At 47.7% G+C, this 20,966-nt stretch overlaps 2 protein-coding genes across 3 annotated transcripts in view; one reads left to right on the top strand and one right to left on the bottom strand.

The window, feature by feature from the left end:
- LRRC2 (leucine rich repeat containing 2) overlaps nucleotides 1-4,806 on the top strand; it is a 39,076-nt gene extending 34,270 nt beyond the window's left edge. For both annotated transcript variants that reach the window (XM_019416575.2, XM_019416576.2), the window contains exon 9: nucleotides 2,696-4,806. In XM_019416575.2, coding sequence (XP_019272120.1) covers nucleotides 2,696-2,745 — 50 coding nt within the window. In that variant the 3' untranslated portion in view covers nucleotides 2,746-4,806. The remainder of the gene's footprint in view (nucleotides 1-2,695) is intronic.
- Nucleotides 4,807-7,680: 2,874 nt separating this feature from the next.
- Nucleotides 7,681-14,414, bottom strand: RTP3 (receptor transporter protein 3). Its single transcript, XM_019416574.2, has 3 exons — nucleotides 14,127-14,414; nucleotides 12,043-12,261; nucleotides 7,681-9,129 (listed from the first exon to the last, which is right to left on the bottom strand). Exons 2-3 carry the CDS (start codon nucleotides 12,195-12,197, stop codon nucleotides 8,397-8,399), a joined length of 888 nt encoding a protein of 295 aa, XP_019272119.2. The 5' UTR covers nucleotides 12,198-12,261; nucleotides 14,127-14,414; the 3' UTR covers nucleotides 7,681-8,396.
- Between the last annotated feature and the right edge of the window lie 6,552 nt (nucleotides 14,415-20,966).

Here is a 20,966-nt window from a genome sequence, read left to right as displayed (position 1 = left end):
CTGACTGTATATGAGTTTTTAACTAAATGACATTGACAAAAGGCTATCCTAGTTAATGGGAAGGTAAGATTCCATTTCAAAGTCCATTTAAGTTCAACTTTAGAAAAGTTGGGTCTTACATAAATCAAGGTCCACTTATATATAAAAATCACAAAAGGAGAAACGCGAGGTGGCAGACTAGTACCTAGGTTGGTTTAGCTCTGGTTTTCCCACGGCTGGTGATATTACAGAGGAGCACGGGCGGTCACAGGACCTCAGGAAAGGGCGGGAAGCCTTCTCCCCAGTGGCTGTTTTCCAAAGTGTTTTCCGGAATGTCAGAAGCCCTTCTTTCTGCCACAAGCACACAAACACAGGAAAAAGGCATAAGTCACTCTTTGTTTTTCTAATTGCCACCTGCTTCCTGGGTATGGATGCCTGAGAGTTCTCTCTTACTTTTCCAGGTCCCTTGTTTTTGTGAGTTAGGTATGGACCTGCCAGAAAGATGTCCCGCAGGTGGATTTAGGGAGGAGGTGGCCCTGGCCCCCAGAGCTTTGAAAATGTGCACCTCGGTCACCCTCAGAAAATTTGCATGTGGGCTTGCTGCCTGCCCCCCACCCCCCATTCATGGACTAAAGCTGATTGATCACATGTAGCTATTCAGGGGTTTCATGACAGCACTGAAAGACACCATTTATTTGTCAAATTAAAACTTTTACCTCCGATCTATTCGGTCATCCCTAATCTTGGATGTTGAAATATTATGAGATAGGTGTGCCTGGGTGGCTTGGTCGGTTGAATGTCCAACCTCAGCTCAGGTCACGATCTCACGGTTCGTGAGTTTGAGCCCCACAATGGTCTCTCTGCTCTCAGCCCAGAGCCGACTTCGGATCCTCTGTCTCCCTCTGTCTCTGCCCCTCTCCCACTTGCTCTCTCTCTCTCTCTCTCTCAAAAATAAACACTAAAAAATCTTTGAGAAAACCAAATATTGTGAAATAAATTAGAAATTTGTGTGAAACATGAAACAAATAGAGAACCATTTATTTTGTCAAAATTTATCTTTGGGTTGTATAATTTTCCTCTTGGGTAAACCTTCATTGTTGTATTTTGTTGATTTGTTCATAGTTGCATTTTAGAGTTATTGTTTAAAAATGCAAGAAAGAATTAGAGAACACAGGTATTTAGCTTTGGATCTGTTGGTCAGCGATAACATAATTTGCTTTTAAAATTTAACTTTAGTGTTGATAGCTTTTTTCATTTTAATTTTTTTAATGTTTATTTATTTTTGAGAGGCAGAGTATGAGTGGGGGAGAGGCAGAGACAGAGAGAGACCTAGAATCCAAAGCAGGCTCCAGTCCTGGGCTGTCAGCACAGAGCCTGACATGGGGCTTGAACTTATGAACCCTGAGATCAGAACCTGAGCCCAAAGTCAGACGCTTAACTAGCTGAGCCACTCAGGCTCCTCTAGTGATGATAGCTTTTGAACTCACTCATTTATTTCTAAATAATTATAATAATTCTATCCTTCATATGTTTATATTGGTTCACAGGATATTGCCAATATTCAGCTGGTTTTTACCTGTAAAAATGACAATTTCTTTGTTTTAAATTTTTTTAAAGTTTATTTTTAAGAAAGAGAGAGAGAGAGTGCACAAGCGGGGGAGAGGCAGAGAGAGAGAGAGAGAAAGAGAGAGAGACAGAATCTGAAACAGGCTCTAGGCTCTGAGCTGTCAGCACAGAGTCCGATGTGGGGTTCAAACCCATGAACCGTGAGATCATGACCTGAGCTGAAGTTGGATGCTTAACTGTCCGAGCCACCCAGGCATCCCCAAAAATGACAATTTCTTAACAGTTCAACCTATATGTGGTTGGGCATATTTTTAAAGTTTGTTTTCTTTTCTTCATCGTGGTGTCTTCCCTCTTTTCTCTCCTTCCCTTTCACTCTAATGTCTGAGTCAGACCCAGAGTCCAAAGCTGTAAGGAAAAAAGGGTAGCTTTAGTGAGACATGTGACCCTCCAACGTCATGTGATTCAAGCATGATGAGGAAGTGAAACTCCTCACTGGTCCTCAAGCATTAGTGAACCTAAAAAAAATCACCTGCAGGCCCCGCCCTCCGAGATTTTGACTCGCCAGGTCCGGGGTAGGGCTTAGAACGTGCATTTCTAACAAGTTCCCAGGTGATGTTGATGCCTTGGGTCCGGGAGCCTCACCTGGAGAGCCATTGGTCTAGACCATCCTTTGACAGAATTTGGCTGTGAAGACAGAGTGGGCAGTAACCAGTGTCAACAGCAAGACTAAGAAAAGGCATACTTCCTAAGATCCTACTTGGTTTAGGAATAGCCCCAACTTTGCTCCCAAACCATCTTCTCTTCTACCTGGTGTCCACAGTCTCAGGTCCTTGGCCTTTGATTTCTCTTTTGTCAGTCGGTATTATTTTAGGGTCATAAAGGTTCCCAGATCCTGATGCAGCCGTGTGAGTCTGTTGGAGAGATTGCAAAAGAATGAGGGTTAAGAATTCTCTTCTAGATGTAAATGTTTCTAACGCACGACTAGGATTGGTGAAGGCAAATGTCACCCTTAATGGGGACAGGAGAGTGCATTTATCTCTACCCTTAACATATGATGTAGTAACTTGTGTGGTGACCTAAGCCATGGCTTGTAGCTACAGTTGGTGATAAAATGGGGACTGGTTGAATCGACTTGTTCCTCTTGTTACAGAATCTGTTCCCAGCTATACCACCAAAGTATCTTTCAGCCTTCAGCTTTAATACCATCCATCAGAAGACTGCAGAATCTCCCTGTCCCGTGGAGCTAGCAATCTTGGTGTTGTGGAATAACGGTTTGTGCGTAAGGACAAAGTCTAGACATCACGGTCATAGTTAGGAAAAATGGTTTTCAAATTTCACATTTATGAATACTTCTCTCTGGGGGCTGGAGAGTTGATAAATGGGTTTATAGAAGTAATATGTAAGGGTTCATTTGCATATACTTATTTCTAAACAATCCACCTTTAATATTTTAGAAAATGCGTTCGTTTTAAAAATTATAACTCAAAGACCAAATTAGGAAGTTGATCGCACTGATTTTAAGAATCCAGGAATAAAGAAAGGGGTTGTAAAAAGAACATTTGTATTGGGCTAGTCAAATGAGATTTTATTTTATTTACCTTTATTTTTTTATTAAAAATTTTTTTTAACATTTTATTTATTTTTGAGAGACAGAGAGAGAGAGAGTGTGCAAATGGGGGAGGGGCAGAGAGAGGAAGAGAGACACAGAATCTGAAGCAGGCTCCAGGCTCTGAGCTGTCAGCACAGAGTCTGACATGGGGCTCGAACACACGGACCGTGAGATCATGACTTGAGCTGAAGTCGGACGCTTAACCAACCGAACCACCAGGCACCCCTATTTTGAAGGAGTTTTAATGTATGATTTCTTTTACTGAGGAGAGTTTTCCTTGGGCTTATACAAACTGCTATTTTCATATTTTTCAATGATGTTTTGTAAGTGTAGGGTCTTGGGAGAGACTTTGGGCATAATTTGGGCATTGACTGTAGAAAGAAGGGCTGGATTGTCTGCCCGTGCATTGGGCACAGGACATTCAGAGGGTGCACTGGGGGCCCTAGCAGAGGCCGTGTGGGGCCTGGCTGGTCCTAGGAAGCCTTATGTGGGCTGCATGGATGGTCCCCCTGCCCTGAGTGGGAACCTTGGGGGTCCTGGGACCCACCTTAGACCAGGGAGCAGAGGTAGTACCCTCAGGGACTCCTCTTCCAAGGTGGCTGCACAGGATAGCAGGGATGGCTAGTCCACCATGGTGAGGAGCCCCTAGCAAGGCTTCCTTGCAGATACCACAGGAGAACTCTGCCCATGGCCATAATGCTGCAGTCCGCAGGGAGCTCATGAGACTGTTTTATGGTGGCAAAGATGGGATTCATTTTAGGGCTTTGGACTCTTACAACACATCGTATGATTTGGAGAAATTGTACAAATATCTATTTTTATACCATTGTCTTGAGCTAAAATCAACAGGATTGTGAGTTGAAGATAAGCTTTAACAAGTAGCTCTCGTGACTAAGAAGGAAAAAGTGCATATTTCACATATTTATATATGAATCAACTCCTACATGGTCTAGTTCAGTGCTGTTAAGTAGGATTTTCTGCAGTGATGGAAATGTTCTATATCTGTGCTGTCCAAATGTAGTGACCCCCAGATACATGTGCTTTTTGACCACTTGAACAATGACTGGCATAACTGCAGAATTTTTAAGTAATTTAGAATTTTTAATTAAATTTAATTTTAGATTGCCACAGGTGGCTACCATATTGAACACGCACATCTAGCCAGTTGAGTTTTGGGGGAAGAAATGAAGGGTGATTTTTATTTTCTCTTATCAGAAGGGCTACTATGACACCCCCCCCCCCCATATTTTGTCTTGGTAGACTGAATCATAATTCCAAGTATTTTATCCTCAACAGATGCAAAACGGGTAGAGCATTCTAGAATCACATGGTAATACTTCAGCGGAGGATTGCCTCAAGTTAGAAACAAACTCTGAGAAGTAGGTTAAGAGATGAAAAGAGTAGGAAAATGAGAAATCACTTCACGTGAACGGCAAACAATTATATTTTTCTTTTTACCTCCTTAAAATCGGGACTGAAATTTATTAATTGAACTACTCGAATAAGTTTGAGACTTTGTTTCATGCCAAGGTATATGTTGTAGATAGTCAAATAGAAAATAAATCTTAAAGGGGGGCAAATGGGGCTTTCATGAACATTGTCCATGACTTATGTAAAATTTATTTCAATAAAACCAGTCTTTTGTGCAAAAACTTTGTGTTGGTGTTACATATAAGGTAAAAAGTACTGCACTGATATATAATTATCTCATGCTACATGATATCCCAAACCAAATATATTGTTTGAATATGACGTTTGTAGGACACTACTTAATCTATTCATATATGTATAAAAATGCAGCCAGATTATAGCGCAGAATATGTATTTTAGTGGAAATACCCTAGAGATTTGAAAATTTGATGTGATGCGTATGAACCGATTCGTAATTTGGAAAAGGAATTTCCATTGCGGGCACAGGTATGAGCACTAAAGCTACATGAATAAAGGCATAAGATGTACTTCTTAGAAGAAAAATGCTCTGGTTCCAAAAGCTTATTAGTATACCCGTTTTCATACATTGGACGTTAAAGGGACAAAGACACTCAGGTGAAATCATTCGGTGGTGCATTTTACTTACTAGCAAGGTCCTCATCACATTTCTTGACTGGAGCTTTCTAGAATGACCGGTTGGCGTGCTTGCCAAACCCCAGTTTAGGGTAACTTCGTGATGATGGCAAACAGAAAGGTCCAGAAATTAGTTACTGTCTTTCCTTCTCTGTATCCTTTCCTTCCCACCTCAATGTGTCTCTTGAGTCTCTCACTACTTCTGAGCGGGAAGGAAAACGTACTTCGAGGTACTGTTTTGTGGTGGGTGTAGGTTTACTCGATTCTAATTTCCCGTGTCCTAAGTCTGCTCCATTCCTGATGCACAGGGACAGCAAATAGTTTCCCCCACCCTACTTGTCAGTAGCAATATTTGGTATCAGAGTAACTTTTGATCATGTGACAACACTTCTTAGGATTTTAACGTACTTTCCAATTCCTTCTTGAAATGAAAGTTCTTGACTCTAGTCTTCAGTGAGCTTACAAATTGTTCAACATCCGCTTCCCTTAATGTCCCCATTATCTAAGTTTTCTACTGTGTTCTAGTTTGTTTTCCTTATTGACAGACACTAAATCATTCCACCCATCCCGCTTATCTTTGGATACAGTAGAGTCTTTCTGGGAGGGATATCGGCACGTGTTTCCCACCTCCCTGCATGTGCCATCTCTTTATTGTGCAAACGTGGACTCACACGCACATGCCCGTTCCAGGCTCTTCTGCAATCTGGTCACCACCGGGACTCAGGGATCCAGGACTCTCTCAAGAAGTAAAAAGTAAAATAAATCTTTATTTTTTTAAGTTTTATTTATTTTAGAGAGGGAGAGAGAGAACATGAGCAAGTGGGGGAGGGACAGTGAGAGAGGGGGACAGAGGATCTGAAGCAGGTCCTGTGCTGACAGCGGAGAGCCTGATGCGGGGCTCAAACCCACAAACCGCAAGATGGTGACCTGAGCTGAAGCTGGATGCTTAACTGACTAAGCCACCCAGGTGCCCCGAGAAGACAATTTCTAAGGCTGATTCCATCTTAAACATTTTATGACTTGCCTTCCACTAAAAATTTCAAAAAACATTTTTTTTTAAGTTTATTTATTTTGAGAGAGACAGTGACAACATGATGGGGGGGGGGGGAGAGAGAGAGAGAGAGAGAGAGAGAGAGAGAGAATCCCAAGCAGGCTCTGCACTGTCAGCACAGAGCCTGATGCAGAGCTCGAACTCACAAAACCATGAGATCATGACCTGAGCCGAAACCGAGAGTTGGATGTTTAACCAACTGAGCTACCCAGGTGCCCCAGAACCCCTTTTTATATTAACGACCCACCATGTCCTTCCTACCTCACTGGTCACTCAGCTGCCAGCTGTTTATGGGGCTACTAGGTACGCTTGTTCCTTAGACATGTGTTTGTAACTGTCTTGTCCACTATCACATTTTAAGTTTCTGGAGTTTGCTGAATAGGTATACAGACTGGGCTCAAATATTTGAAAACAAATAGCAAGCCCCAGAAGAATTTGCCTACACATTTCTTTTGTGTTCCCAATACTTCTGTCTGTGCTGAGATGTACAAATATTATTTCTGATATTGCCTTGAAAGAGTAAGCTTGCTGGGGCGCCTGGGTGGCTCAGTCGGTTAAGCGTCCAACTTCGGCTCAGGTCACGATCTCACGGTTTGTGAGTTTGAGCCCCGTGACAGGCTCTGTGCTGACAGCTCGGAGCCTGGAGCCTGCTTCGGACTCTGTGTCTCCCTCCCTCTCTGCCCTTCCCCTGTTTACACATGCTCTCTCTCTCAAAAATAAAAAATAAACATTAAAAAAAACAATAAAAAAGATCTTTGCTTAAAAAAAGAAAACTTCCATGGTAAAAAAAATTGTATTTTCTAGAAATTTAGCACACCCATTGGTATAGCTATTATAAAGAAAACAACAACCCAGAAAGTAAAGTGTTGGTGAGGATGTGGAGAAGTTGGAACCCTTGTCCCTGTTGGTGAGAGTGTAAAACGGTAGAATCGCTATGGAAAATAGCAGGGCAATTCCTCAAAAACTTAAAAATAGAATTACTGTATGTTCTACCATTTCCACTTCTGAGTGTGTATCCAAACGAGTTGAAAGGAGGGTCTCAAAGAGCTATTGATACATTTGCATTTTGGGAGGTGGGAGCCACCCGGATGTCTGCAGATGGATAAACAGAATGCGGGATATACAAACCATGGAATATAATTCAGCGTCAGAAAGGAAGGAAATCCTTCCCATGCTACAACGTGGAGGAAACAGGAGGATATTACGCTAAGTGAAATCAACCAGTGACAAGAAGACAAACGCTGTCTGAGTCTGCCTATGTAAGGTCCTCAGGGAAGTCACATTCACGGAGACAGAAAGAAGAATGGTGGTTAGCAGGGATTGAGGGAGGGAGAAAACGCGAGTTGTCGTCTAATGGGTACAGAGTTCTGAAAATGAAGAAGTCAGTGACAAGCTGAGCACGCGCTCCAAGTGGGTGTGTATTTGTTTATTTACACATCGTGTCACAATACCATTCTACTCATACATCAACATACATTATAAGCCACACAACAAGAAATAGTAAAGGACAAAGAAACAAAAAATGGAGTTTGCAGGTTCTAGCCCCAACCTGGGTAGATGGTCCTACCTTGACCACACAGGTGGTGCTACCTTGGTCCTCCCTGAGCTGTGTGGACCCTGCTGTGGAGACCACTGCTTTGAGACCCAGGTTTTCAGCCTAATGAAAACCACAGCAAGTGCCTCCACAGACTGATGTCACAGGGTCTGGGCAAGCTTCTCTGGTGAGAGGACCCACGGGTCTCCTGAGATTTCCAGATGGTTCTGTGGGCTATAATGGTTTCGGTCTACAGAGAACAAGCGGGATTTCAGTGTCTTTTAAATAACATTGAATGGAGGTGAAATTAACATGAAATTAACCGTTAAAGCTCACATGAAATCAACCATTTAAAAATGAACAATTCAATGGCCTTTACCGAATTCACAGTGCTGTACAACCACCTGCTCCATCTTGGGCCAAACATTTTCATCACCACTCACCACCTCCCCCCACCCAAAAAAAGCCCCCGTACAGATTAATCCCCTTCCCCACAGCCCCTGGCAGTCACCAATCTGCTCCCTGTCTCTGTATTTACCTATTCTGGAAATTTCCCATCCTTGGGATCATACTACGTGACTTTGAACTTGGCATCACCTTGAGATCCACTGAACAGTCTCTACGATAATCACCACCACGATGACTAGAACGAGGCAAAAACAGCAAACATTCCCATACCTGCACCTGGGATTCGGGGCTATGTGGGAACAGAGCCCCTCCCTCCAGCGGGTGACCTGAACTCGCCTCTCCACGTGGTGGTAGGTGTTTGCTCTCGGGCTCCAGTGGGTGGGGAGGCTGGCAGCCTGCGTGGGCCCTGCATACGAGGGTCTGGGTAAAGGCTTCCCCTTGTTGGCCTGGGTGTTCACCTCGTCCACTGTGGTGCCACTCCCTGCGGGAGAGGGCACGGGAATGATGGTCCCGAAAGTAGGTGAGCTTATGGAGGCAAGTGCTGGGGACACCGGTGCCTGCACAGCTGGACCCACCCCACTCTGAGCACAAAAGCCCTGTAGACATGCCTCACAGTTGTTACTGTCATGCGGCCCCTCAAGAGAGATTTCCTTGATCATAGGAAGCTCCTCCATTGACTTAAATCCTTCTCTGTAGCATTTCTTCAGAATTCGGAACACCAAGTTATTCAGGATCCTTGAGATGTTCTCTGTGGTGAACTCGGGAACCTCAAATGGAGACTGACAGCACTTCCGACATCTCTGGGCAAAGACCCTCATCTTCACCTGGCCCTGGGGTTCCCCCTTACTCTTGTGCATGTGGAAAAGGACCTGAACTTGGGAAGAGGCCCAACGACGAGAGCACAGGGAGCACTGGAACCTGCGGAGACAGAAGATGAGACCCTCAGCTTGGCCCAGGAAGGCTGAGTTGGGGGCTGGGCCAGAGGGAAGAAAGGGGACCCAACAACACACAGATGTGGTTTGACCGGGGCTGCGGTGAGTGGGGAAAGAACTCAGCGAGCCCCTCACTCCTGCCTCCATGGTGTTGCCCACACGCCCTGGGACCCACAGGTGTCTGTCATGAAAATGGCTAATCACAAGGTGTCTGCGCTGGAGGGGATTTTCTAAGTCCAACTCGATCACGCTGGAGATGAGGCACGTGTTGGAACTAATCGTGTGCAGAGACTCAGTGGGCGTAAGAAGCAGGACTAGACCTCCAGGCTCCTGGCCCCAAACCAAGGCTTCTTCAAATGTAGACTGAAGTGGGTCAAAAAGCTACAGGTGCAACAGCAGCCGTTAAATCAGCCCCCAAGAACCCTGAACTAAAATCCACCAGTGGTACAAATGGGTGTTGGTTGAGTGTTACCTTCCGAAAGTTTATGCCTCCCCGCAATTCACATGCCGGAATCCTACCCTTCAAAGGTAATGGACGATGTTAGAAGGCCTTTGGGATGTGATTAGGTCATAGGGGGGAGCCCATGCGAATGGGATTAGTGCTCTTATCAAAAAGATCCCGTAGAGCTCCCCAGCTCCTCCCACCACGTGAGGATACAACAGAAGTCAACCCAGAAGCAACCCAGAAGAGGGCTCTCACCTGACCAGCTAGCACCCTGACCTTGGACTTCCGGCCCCTAGAACCATGAGCAATCATGTCTGTTGCATATAAGCTGCCCAGTCTGTTTTTTCTTTTTTTAATTTTTTTAATGTTTAGTTATTTTTGAGAGACAGAGAGAGGCAGAGCGTGAGCAGGGGAGGGGCAGAGAGAGAGAGGGAGACACAGGATCTGAAGCAGGCTCCAGGCTCTGACCTGTCGGCACAGAGACTGACATGGGGCTCGAGCCCATGAACCACGAGATCATGACCTGAGCCGAAGCCAGATGCTCAACTGACTGAGCCACCCAGGAGCCTCCGTTTTGCTCTGTTCTTTTTGTTTTTCTTTGTTTTTTTTATAGCTGCCCAAACAGACTAAGGCAATAAGTCATAGCCCCACAGATCAGGGAGGGTCTAGTGTCCTAAGAAAAACATTGTTCTGCCCTGTTGCCCAGGGTCCCTGATCTGCCAGTATTACAGGGAGATCACAGTGTCCAGCTGTCTCTCCTTTTACGCCCCTCCAACCCAGTTGGGTTCTGTGTGTGCCTGGTCTCAGGGTACAAGAGAATGACACCTCGTCTCCACAGGGAAGAGGGCAATTTCCTGAGCTCAGATATTTGGACACGCATGGCAGGAGAGATGGAGAGAGGGGAAGGAGGCAGGGAAGCACATGGCTGCCCCCACGATGGGAATCATGGGAGACACAGAAGCTGCGGGGTGGCAGGGCCGTCTCATGCTGATCAGCTTGCCTGTGTGCTCTCTCCTGCTTCACAGCCCAGTTAGGTTGGGCAATGTGACCGGTTGCCCAATGGGAGGTGGGCAGTGACATGGGCTACTTCCAAATCTAGTGCAGAAGCTCTTGGAAAACGCTTCACTCTTCTTCCTCCGCCTCGGTGACCCTGGGACCATGTGTTAGGTCAAATCACCAACAGTTCGTGGTTCGGGGGGCGGGGGGGGGGGTGCGCTGGGCTCTGCTCTTCTGGCTGCTGTCCCTTGTCCCTCCCTCTGGGTCATGCTACTCTGCTCAGGTGCCAGCTCAGAGTTCAAGGAAAGAAAGGAAAGGAAGGAAGGAAGGAAGGAAGGAAGGAAGGAAGGAAGGAATGGAAGGAAGGAAGGAAGGAAGGAAGGAAGGAAGGAAGGAAGGGAAGGAAGGAATGGAAGGAAGGAATGGAAGGAAGGAAGGAAGGAAAGGGAGGAAGGAAGGAAGGAAGGAAGGAAGGAAGGAAGGAAGAAAGAAAGGAAGGAAGGAAGGAAGGAAGAAAGAAAGAAGCTGAGATTTTGCTCAGGTGCTCCTGGCTTGGGAAGCTGTGGGCCACCAGGACAGGAGAGCTCTGTTTCCTCTGCCCAGACCCTGCCCTGGAGAGGAGGGTAGTGGGGAGGCACCGAGCCCCTGCCCCAGTCCTAGGAGAGAGTCCCAGCCTCCCACCCTCTGGCAGGTGGGCAACCCCACCCACCTGACCCTTGGAGCTCTGCTTTTCCACCCGGATAAAAGGGTGGGGCTTTGGATGGACTCCTGAGGGTCTTAGTTTAAAAGGATCCATCAGCCTGGAGCAGAGGGGACAAGATGCATATTCCTCAGCTACCCCTGTCCTCTGTCCTCTCCCGGAGGGGCTCCTCAGGCCTCTCCCTCCTAGGTTCTGTCATGAGCCCCAGGTCCCCCGAGGCAGGGAGCGTATGCAGGGAATGTAGCTCTCTCAGTTTTCCTCACTGCTATCCCCTCCCCCGATTTCTCTGCATCAAGGCGTCTGCCTACACCAGTGCCCAGTCCTGCTACTGTGTGAGGTTCACTGTAGCAAGGAAAAAGCCTTCACCGAAGCTAAAGCTTCTTGGGTGATGGGCATCTTACTTCCTGTAGTGCTCAATTTGCAAGCACAGAATGGAATAAGAAAAGTAGCAAGTAGGGGCACCTGGGTGGCTCAGTGGGTTAAGCGTCCGACTTCGGCTCAGGTCGTGATCTAACGGGTCGTGGGTTCGAGCCCCGCGTCGGGCTCTGTGCTGACAGCTCAGAGCCTGGAGCCTGCTTCGGATTCTGTGTCTCCCGCTCTCTCTGCCCCTCCCCTGCTCTTGCTCTGTCCCTGACTCTCTCTCTCTCAAAAATAAATAAACATTAAAAAAAATAAATAAGAAAGAAAAGTAGCAAGTATACACAGCAACGAATAAACAAGAATGTTCTGGAATACGTCCCCTCCCGTTCCCCACTCACCTGGCGAAGGCCCACTGCTGGTACTGTGACCACCCTGGCTGCAGGGTGTTGGGAAGAAGGTCTTTGTCTAGTGTCAAGGTCCATTTGTGCCATGGTTTCAGCTCCTGAATTAATTCCTGGAACACCTGCTTCCATACCTCCATGTCCTCACCCATCGCCACTGTTGTGGAGAGCCGGGTACGTCAGGATCTCCTGGACTCTGACTGGACTCTCCCGGATCTGGAAGCAGGACATGAGGTTTCCAGCTTTACAGAGCAAGGGCTGGGGCCCGCTCTCCCTTTGTGGACCTGAACTGGGCCCGTGGAGCAGCTCTCTGCCTCAAGGTCAAAGGTCAGTCGAGTCTGGCTCCCAGTTCTGAGAACAGTGCTTGCCTCCACGGGGAATTTCGAAAGACACGGCGTGCATGGTTTCGGCCAACAAAATATTACCAACGGCAAGGTCGGGACCCTGGGTTGGAAGAAGTGCACTCACTCTGGCTCTGAGCGCCTGCCCCTTCATCTGGAATGGATAGAGGCTTCCCTGGGCTCTTTCTGGTTCTAGCACTTGAAAGGCCTTATCCGTTGGGCTGCTGTGCTCCCGACTGGGGAGGAGAGCCGCAAAGAAGAGGGCCGTGGCCATCGTGTCCCTCCCCGGCTCCCTGCATCCCTGCTCTGTGCTCTTTGCTTCCCGTTCATAGGACCAGATTTCACAGCCCCCAAGCTGTCCAAGGAGACTCCTGAGGCTCGTCTTCCTTCCCATTAGAAAACAAAGCTGACGCAAACAAAGCTGGGTGTCCAGATGAGGCTGCAAGGTCCCCAAGGGGGTGAGAGGCCAGTGGCCACACCCGACCCCACTTCCTGGAGGAGAGGCTTGAAAAGGAAGGACAGAGGAGCAGGGGGCAGGCAACGGCCCAGGGAGGGTGGGTGAGATTCTGGGGAAGACCCCCTCCTCGGCCAGCCTGGTGTTGACCTGCGTCACTTTCTCCTTTCCAAAAGAAAAGCCCCGCCTCTGGCCATCCTCCCGCGTGGCCTCGGCCTCAGCCTCTCGCGGCACAAGAGCCTCTGTCCTGGTGTCCCCCCCAGGTGCCTCTGTGCAGCTCCAGCCACTGTCCACATTGCAGCTGGGGGAGGAGTGGAAGGCCCCACGCGTACAGGGCACTTCAGCATGGCCTTTGAAGCCCTCACAGGCCACCCTTGGCCCTGCCCAGCCCATCCTCTCCCAAGCCCATATCCACCCCTACACCTTAAGCCACAGCCCCTCACTCCGTGCCACCCGGCCCCGCGTCCTGTGCTCACGTTCGCCCCACGCAGAGCACCTGCCTTCGCTGACGTGGCTCCTGCCCCGGGTCCAGTTCCAGGGCCCAACAGCGCATGGTCCGTGTTCCACGCCCCTTCCCTCGTCCCCCCGCCCCGGGTCCCGCACCAGCGTCCTAGCTGCACCCGAGAAAGAAATCTCACCCATGGATAGTTGTATAAATGCAAATGCTTTTCTGCATCACAGAGGTGATTCAGAGGGAGGTGGAGACCAGAGGGTATTGAGACAATGGCCTGTCTTAACTTTTGGGTCTGGTATGAGGTCTTGTGTGAACATGTCATAGGTGGTTCTGTGTTGTTAAAACTGCCCTTGAAAGCCAGTGTGCAAGGAGACCTTGAAGATCCCCAGATGGCTCGGTGTTTCTATGTCCTGTGAAGATTACCTTTGGCGTCTTGCTCTACTAAGAATATTCTATTCATGTATTTATTTTATTTTATTAAAATTTTTTTTTAAATGTTCTTTTTATTTATCCTGTTAGAGAGAGCGCAAGCAGGGGAAGGGCAGAGAGAGAGGGAGAGAGAGAACCCCAAGCAGGCTCCTCACTGTCAGCACAGAGCCCGATGCAGGGCTCGTGCTCCTGAATCGTGAGATCATGACCTGAACTGAAGTCAGATGCTTAACCCACTGAGCTACCCAGCGCCCCATCAATAAGAACATTCTAACTGGAAAATTCTGAATTCTTAAATGATATAAGTATGTGAACACAGGCATTTAATGATGTGAGAAAGTTTGTCACGTTTACGTTAACATAGGCTAAATGTCTTCCCTCTATCGTGAGTAACGTCATTTACCTGATCTTCCAGAGAATTCTGGGTGTCTGGGACAGGAGCGGGGTGTCAAGGCCTAGGAAGAGGCACATAAACTGAGCAGGCCTGAAGACAGCCAGAGATTCACATTCCTCGGACCAGCCCCGAAGTTCTCATTGAACTGGTCTGGGCCTCAGATTTCTAAAAACTCCTCAAGCGATTCCAAGGCCTGGTTATGGTGGAGACAGGGAGGCTGAAGGGAAAGACAACGCGGGCAGGTCCTGGCCAGCAATCGCAGACTCAGAGGCAGAGATTTTCCCCATCCCTGCGCCGCACCCCCCTTCCCCCCCACCCCCACCCCCCAGTGCTGTGCCCGAATCAGCCAGGCCTAAGACTGCCTAAAACTGTCCTAAGACCACCTGGTTGCATCCACCAGCGGGGTCAGACGCTGGCAGTCTGAGCTGTGGGGAGGAGGCAGGGGTGGGGTGGGAGAGAGGAAGGGGAGGGAAGGAGGAAAAGGAAAGGTAGGAGGGGTGAGGCAGGAGGGGTTTGCTGAAGCCACTTTGGCAACCTCTTTCCTGGCCTCACTGCAGCTGGAGAGATTTATAAAGCAGGTGAGGGGACAGGGGACAGAATCGTGCTGGTGGTCAGGTCTTTGGTCTGGGGCTCCGACGGGCTGTGTGACGGTGGACAAGTCACTTTGGGCTTTTATGAGGAAGGATACTAGGCATGCCTGGTGCAGAGAAGGGCCCAGAAGGCAGCCACCGCTGGTCCCTGAAGCTTTACAAAAACAATTCCCAGGACTTCGCTTGGGTCGGTGACTCTCACGGAAACCCCTCCACTCTGGAAATGGGGGTTTAAGTGTATAAACAGGAGCTCATCTCACTGCCTCTGCCTGGCAAGGGTTCTGTCCCTCCCTTCCTCGTGGGCAATGGCTGGGGTGCATCCCTCCTCACACCCACCTTCTAACCCAGAGGCCGTTCTCCTCCCAAGGTCCCAAAGGTCAGGGACCTTTGCTGTCACTCTTTCTGACCATCGGCTGGGGCCTGGCTCTGCTGCTGGGAGGGGGCCGCTATGTCGGAAAGCTTGGGATGTGCCCCGCTGACCTTGAACAAGACGACACCCTGCCTTCTTGCACCAGCTCTCGTGCTGAACACAAATGTCCTTTTCGTGGTCTACTTGTGCCATGTTTTCCAGAGTTTTGTGGTTTGGGGTTGGTGGTTTCGTGGTTTGAAGTGGCCGCGAAGCGTAGTGCCCAAGCTCTGCCTGGTGCCCCTAAGTTCAAGTGCACTAAGCGCGAGCAGGCTGGGATGCGCCTCACGGAGAGAATGTGCGTGTTAGATAAGCTCCATTCGGGCACGCGTTCTCGTGCCGACGGCCGCGAGTTCAGTGTCAATAAATTAACAATATTTGCTAACTAAGGTGTCTTTAGACCGAAGCCACATAAGGTTCTGTATTGAGTAGTTGAACAAAACGGTACTAGACGCTGGCAGGAACCTAAGTCTGTATTTCCCCTGGGAGCGATGGTTCAGCATTTGCTATTCCAGCGTTTTGGGCAGCTTTACGGACTGTGGCCACGGCAAATCGCGAGAAGGGCTGCATTTTCTTTGTCCACCCCGTGGTTTGTCTTCCCTCCCACCCTTCTACCGGGGGGAGCTGCTTTGGGGAAACGAAATCACTTCCGAACCTTGCCCTCCCCTGGTACCCAGCTTTTGTCCAGAAAGTTTCTGACGACTCATGCAGTTAGCTCTACTATTAGCCCCTGCCGGATCTCCAGGCCCTCTGCTGGCTCCTGTCCTGAGTCTGAGGCCCAGAGAACGACTGTATTTGGAAAAAGGGTCTTTGCAGATATAATTAGATTAAGTATCTTGAGATGAGATCTGTTTTATATGATTTAAAGTTTCTTTTGATGGTACAACACGAGGACCTTCAGATGAAAGGCAGAATTTTTTGTGATTTACAGTTCAGAAGGTTGCCAGAGGGCTGCACCCCCCGGGGGACAAGGTAACAATAACCTGGAGCTGTAGGGGGCAGTTTGTATATGGCGAGCAGGGCGGGCTTAGCTAGGTTTCAGGGGCTCACTGTAGATTGGCCAACTTGAATAATTTCCTGGGCTCCTGGGCGTACAGGCTGTCCCTTGTTGTCTAGTATCTGTCCCCACTTGCCCCGGGCATGTAGGTACTGCATTAGGATAGGTACAAAATGCTTTCAAGGGTGAGGCCCTTCTTTTACAGTCCCAGCTTTTTAGTCAAAGTAAGTCTCTCTTCTCTTTCAAACCTGACCACTCTGGCTTCTGCGATCTTATTCCCCAAGGAAATTGCTAAGTCAAGTTTAAAATGACTTCCACTGTTTTTCTTTGATTTTGCGCTGTCCCTGTGCTGAATGCAAGAGAGAAAATAAAACCAAAACAGACCTTTAAGAGACAATTTAGTTCCTCTAGAGATTGAGAAAACCCTCATCAGTCTCCTCATCCCTGTATTTCACTCTTGGGGCTTTTGAAAGTTCCATTTGAACCACTGGTTTTATTATTCAACAGAGAATTCATGACTTCAAGACAACAGGATGACTTCTCTGGTATAGGATAAAAGTTTCCATTCCTGATTATCTGTTCACTGACACAACTTCCCCACCCCCCTGGGTTCACAGCCCGGGGCGGGGCTTAGGTAATGAACAGACCCGAACCAGCGTGAGACCATGTGACTTCAGAACCCTGGGCAGGGCCACAGGAATTGCTTCCTCCCCGCCGCCAGGCAGAGGCCTCTCACGCTGGAACTGCTGGACGAGAAGGTGTACAGGCTATAGCTGGGGTACAGGGGTGCTTGAGGCCGCGAGGCCTCTGACTCCGCACGGCTCCTGGCCTACGCTGGCCACAGGACGGGGACCCCCAGGGTGGGCAGTGGTCCTCGCTGCTCGGTCTCTTTGTCCCCTCCTGGAGCATCTTTGGGCTTCAAGTTTCTTATTTTTAAAATTCAAAACACACGTTTATTTCTGTTGTTAATGGCGAAAAAAGGAGCCAAACACCAATAATAATAATTACTATTTTTAAAATATGTTGGTAGTAACAGGCCTCACAGCAGTTCCCCGCCCTCCTCCCCCCCCCCCAGGCGCCCACAAATAGTGTAGAGACAGGGCGGCCTCAGTGGAGCACCAGGCAGGCAGCAAGGCAGCCGGCTCGCTGGGCGCTGGTCCCGCCGATCCCAAGTGGGGCTGCCAGGTGAAACACAGGGTCGTCTGGATCTGAACTTCCAATTTCAATAACAACGAATGATATTCTTAGCGAACTTTACACTAAAGTTAGTGTAATCAACTAAGAGTTGATTCGCTGCTCGTCTGAAATTGGAATTTAAGTCGGGGGTCCTGGTGCTGGCTTTGGGCTGCTAAAAGGGGCGACGGTAGTCGCGGGGCTTCGCGCCCCTCGCTGTCACCCTAGGAAAGATCCGGGTCCACCACTGGGGGTGGCAGCGGCGGCGGACGAGGGGGCGGGGCGCTCGCTAGGAGTCGCGCGAGAGGCGGAGGAGGCTGGGGGCGGGCCGGAAGTATGGAGGGGGCGCGGCCGGCGGGCCGGAAGTGTGCTGGGGCGCGCGCGGAGCGGAGGGCGGAGCGGAGGGCGGAGCGGAGGGCGGAGCGGAGGGCGGAGCGGAGGGCGGAGCGGAGGGCGGAGCGGAGGGCGGAGCGGAGGGCGGAGCGGAGGGCGGTGTGTAGTAGCTGCTGGAGCGCGCTGCTTGGCCCTCTGGGCCAAGGACCCTCATTGGGGACCGACTCAGACAAGGGGGAAAAGCCCTTCCATCTGAACTGTACGCTGATGAGTTGAGGTCCAGAATCTACATAAAGGAACAAAGCACACGTAACATTTCAGATTATTCAAGTCTTAGGGTTTGTGCCCTCTCACCCCACAAAACATATTTCAAGCCTCGCGGCGTTGGGAAGAAAAGGCAGCGTTCATGTCCCCTGCAGGGGAGGGCTGGCGGGCCTTCCCCCGCGCCACCTGCGGCCCCACCGGTTACAGATTGAAGGGGACTGAAGCTCGGGATTCACACGCCCGCTTGATATTCATCCCACTCTCGCCCGAAGCGGAGCCTCTCCTGTTGCAGTAACTTGTCCTGAAGTAGAATGGACATTCTGAAGATACGCATATTCCACAAAATAACACATTTTTTTCACAGTAAAGTGTTTAAATGAAAATCAGCACTATTAGGATTAAGCAAAGAGGATTTAACCATGTTCTTGGCTGGTTGAAGAGAGAATAAAACACTGCATAGAGAATGAAAGGTATTTTGCGGTGTTTCGTCCCCAGCTAGAGAACTGGGGACTGCCCACGGCTTCACCGCCACACCCCCCAGTTCACCTGCTGTTGGCTCCTGGAAAGCCAGTCCAGTTTAATCTCTGATATATTTCATTCATCCTATTTTAAATCTTTTTGAACCCGCAAGTCGCTGTTGTTGTCCTAAATACAGCTAGAATATCCCCGTTTTGACCATATTTTAAGAAAATAGGTCTGAGTACCCATCTTTAGGCCATTCATATCTGTCCATTGTGGCTTCTAAGATCTTGACTTTTATTTTTTTCAAAAGTGTTTTATGAAATAGAAGAATGGGTAAGACACATATATGAGCGTAATGAGTAATTATAAAGCAAATACTTGTATAAATACCACCAAGTTCACAAAATAGAATATTAGGAAGTCTTACTCGAAATTGAGTTAGGAAGCCATGAAGGGAGCGCTCTCATGCACTACCACTCCTCATAGCTTACCTAGTTCCAGCAAGAGGAAGGAAGATCCTCTTTCTGCCCAGAAATGGCAAGCATAGTCAATGAGAGGCCACCAGTGAACTTTTAAAAAAATGTGTCTTTATTTTTGAGAGAGAGAGAGAGAGAGAGAGAGAGAACCCAGAGGAAGGGGGCAGAGAGAGAGGAGAGGGAATCCCAAGCAGGTTCCAGGCTCAGGACCGAGATTGACACGGGGCTCCATCCCATGACCCTGCCATTATGACCTGAGCAGAAATCAAGAGTCACAGGCTCAACCAACTGAGCCACCCAGGGGCCCTGTTTTGCTTCTGTTAATTAAATGAGGAGGCCATTAGACTGAGGTGGCTCAGTGCTTTGGTAGCATATATTAGCAAAGTGAAACCTAAGTCAGGGTCAATGCACTGGAATCTGAGAAAGTGAAACTTCAGAATTATGTAGCACAGCCAACCAGGCTTTCCCAAATAAGGCCACTGCTTAAGCTATAGCTAATCAAATAATTCCTTTGCTTGGCTTCTCAGTCTTCTCTATAAAAACCTCCCCCCTAGCTCCTGTGGGTGGAACATACTTGTAGCCACTTTGCATCTGTGGGCTGCCTGATTGGAATTGGTATAGGCTGAAATAAATTCTTGAAAAATGTTAGTGTACCTCAGTTTATCTTTCAATGCTTCTATTACAAAATAGTGTACTTGTGGGATTCATCCGTGCTGTTCCATTCCATTCTCAACCCTGTATATTCCATTGAATGAAAACGACAATATATTTATCCACACTACTGTTGTTGCCTGTGTGGTTTGTTTCCAGTTTTTGCTTATTATGAATAATGAGACTATCCATATATTTAGACATATCTTTTTTGTGCCTTTTTATGCCTTTTTGGTGGGTATACAACGAAGAGTGGAAATCCTTGGTTATAAAGTATGCATATGTGAACCCTCAGTAGATACGACAGTTTTGGAAAGTTTATGAATATTTCAATTGTGTCAGTACTCACCAACACTTGATATTGTTGTTATTAAAAAAGATTGTTTTTCACATTTATTTTATGAGAGACGGCACGAGACAGAGAGTGAGTGGGGAAGGGGCAGAGAGAGAGGAGGGACACAGAATCCGAAGCAGGCTCCAGGCTCTGAGCTGTCAGCACAGAGCCCGATGCGGGGCTCAGCCTCACACATGTTGAAATCATGACCTGAGCCGAAGTTGGACGCTTAACTGACTGAGCCACCCAGGCGCCCCTGATATTGTTATTAGTTTAAAATGTGACATTTCTAGCGGTTATGGAGAAATATCTCACTATGATTTAAATTTATGTTTGCCTGATTATTGTTGAAAATCGAGTATCTTTTCATAATGTTGATGGACAATTTGGATATTCTCATTCTGAACCACTTGGTCAAGTCTTTTCTTCATTTTTTTAAATTTAGAACTCTTTTTAAACGTTTGCTTACTTTGAGAGAGAGAGAAAGGGAGCAAACAGAGAGAGAGGGAGAGAGAGAATCTCAAGCAGAGCATCTCAAGCAGGTGCTGTACCAACAGCTCTGTCTGAGGTGACAGTGCAGAGCCAGACATGGGGCTTGATTTCACCAACCATGAGATCATCACCTGAGCCGATATCAAGAATCAGGTACTTAACCAACTGAGCCACCCAGGCTCCTCTTTTATTTCATTTTGAAAACTGAGTGGTTTAACTTTATTTTGTTGGTTTGTTGGAATTTAAAAAAAAAAAAAAAAATATATATATATATATATATCTTCCATATTCGTTCTTTTTCAGCTACATGTGTGACACATATGTGTTTCAGCTTTCTACTTTGGAGATTTTGATAATATTAAACTTAAATAAAATAAATACATATTACCTAAAATAAATAAAATAAAAAGAAACAGAGGAAACAAATAGCTGGCCAAAATTATAAAACATCACAGTTAGCATTGGACTGTTTTGATAATTATTAAAGAAAGCCACCCAAACTGGGACTAGGTTGTGTGATCTACGGTTTGTTTTCTAGGTGAGTTCTATAAACCATTCAAGGAAAAGGTAATTCCAACCTTACACAATTTTTTTTGACATGTATAGAAAAAGAAGTCACACTTGATAACTCATTTTATTAGTGCAGTATAATGTTGATTAAAAAACAGTCA

The sequence above is a fragment of the Panthera pardus genome, unplaced genomic scaffold (assembly GCF_024362965.1).
Source record: "Panthera pardus isolate Hobbes unplaced genomic scaffold, ASM2436296v1 HiC_scaffold_8, whole genome shotgun sequence".
NCBI classification, from domain to species: domain Eukaryota; kingdom Metazoa; phylum Chordata; class Mammalia; order Carnivora; family Felidae; genus Panthera; species Panthera pardus.
Note: the sequence above shows the minus strand (reverse complement) of the source record. Positions and strands in the feature narration are given on the sequence as shown.

What these genes read in the sequence shown, in the direction of transcription:
- RTP3 (XM_019416574.2), bottom strand. Translation starts at nt 12,197, where the DNA reads ATGGGTGAGGACATGGAGGTATGGAAGCAGGTGTTCCAGGAATTAATT. An exon ending in CAGCAGTGGGCCTTCGCCAG is followed by an intron (nt 9,130 to 12,042) that starts GTGAGTGGGGAA and finishes CTGTCTCCGCAG; the next exon opens with GTTCCAGTGCTCCCTGTGCT.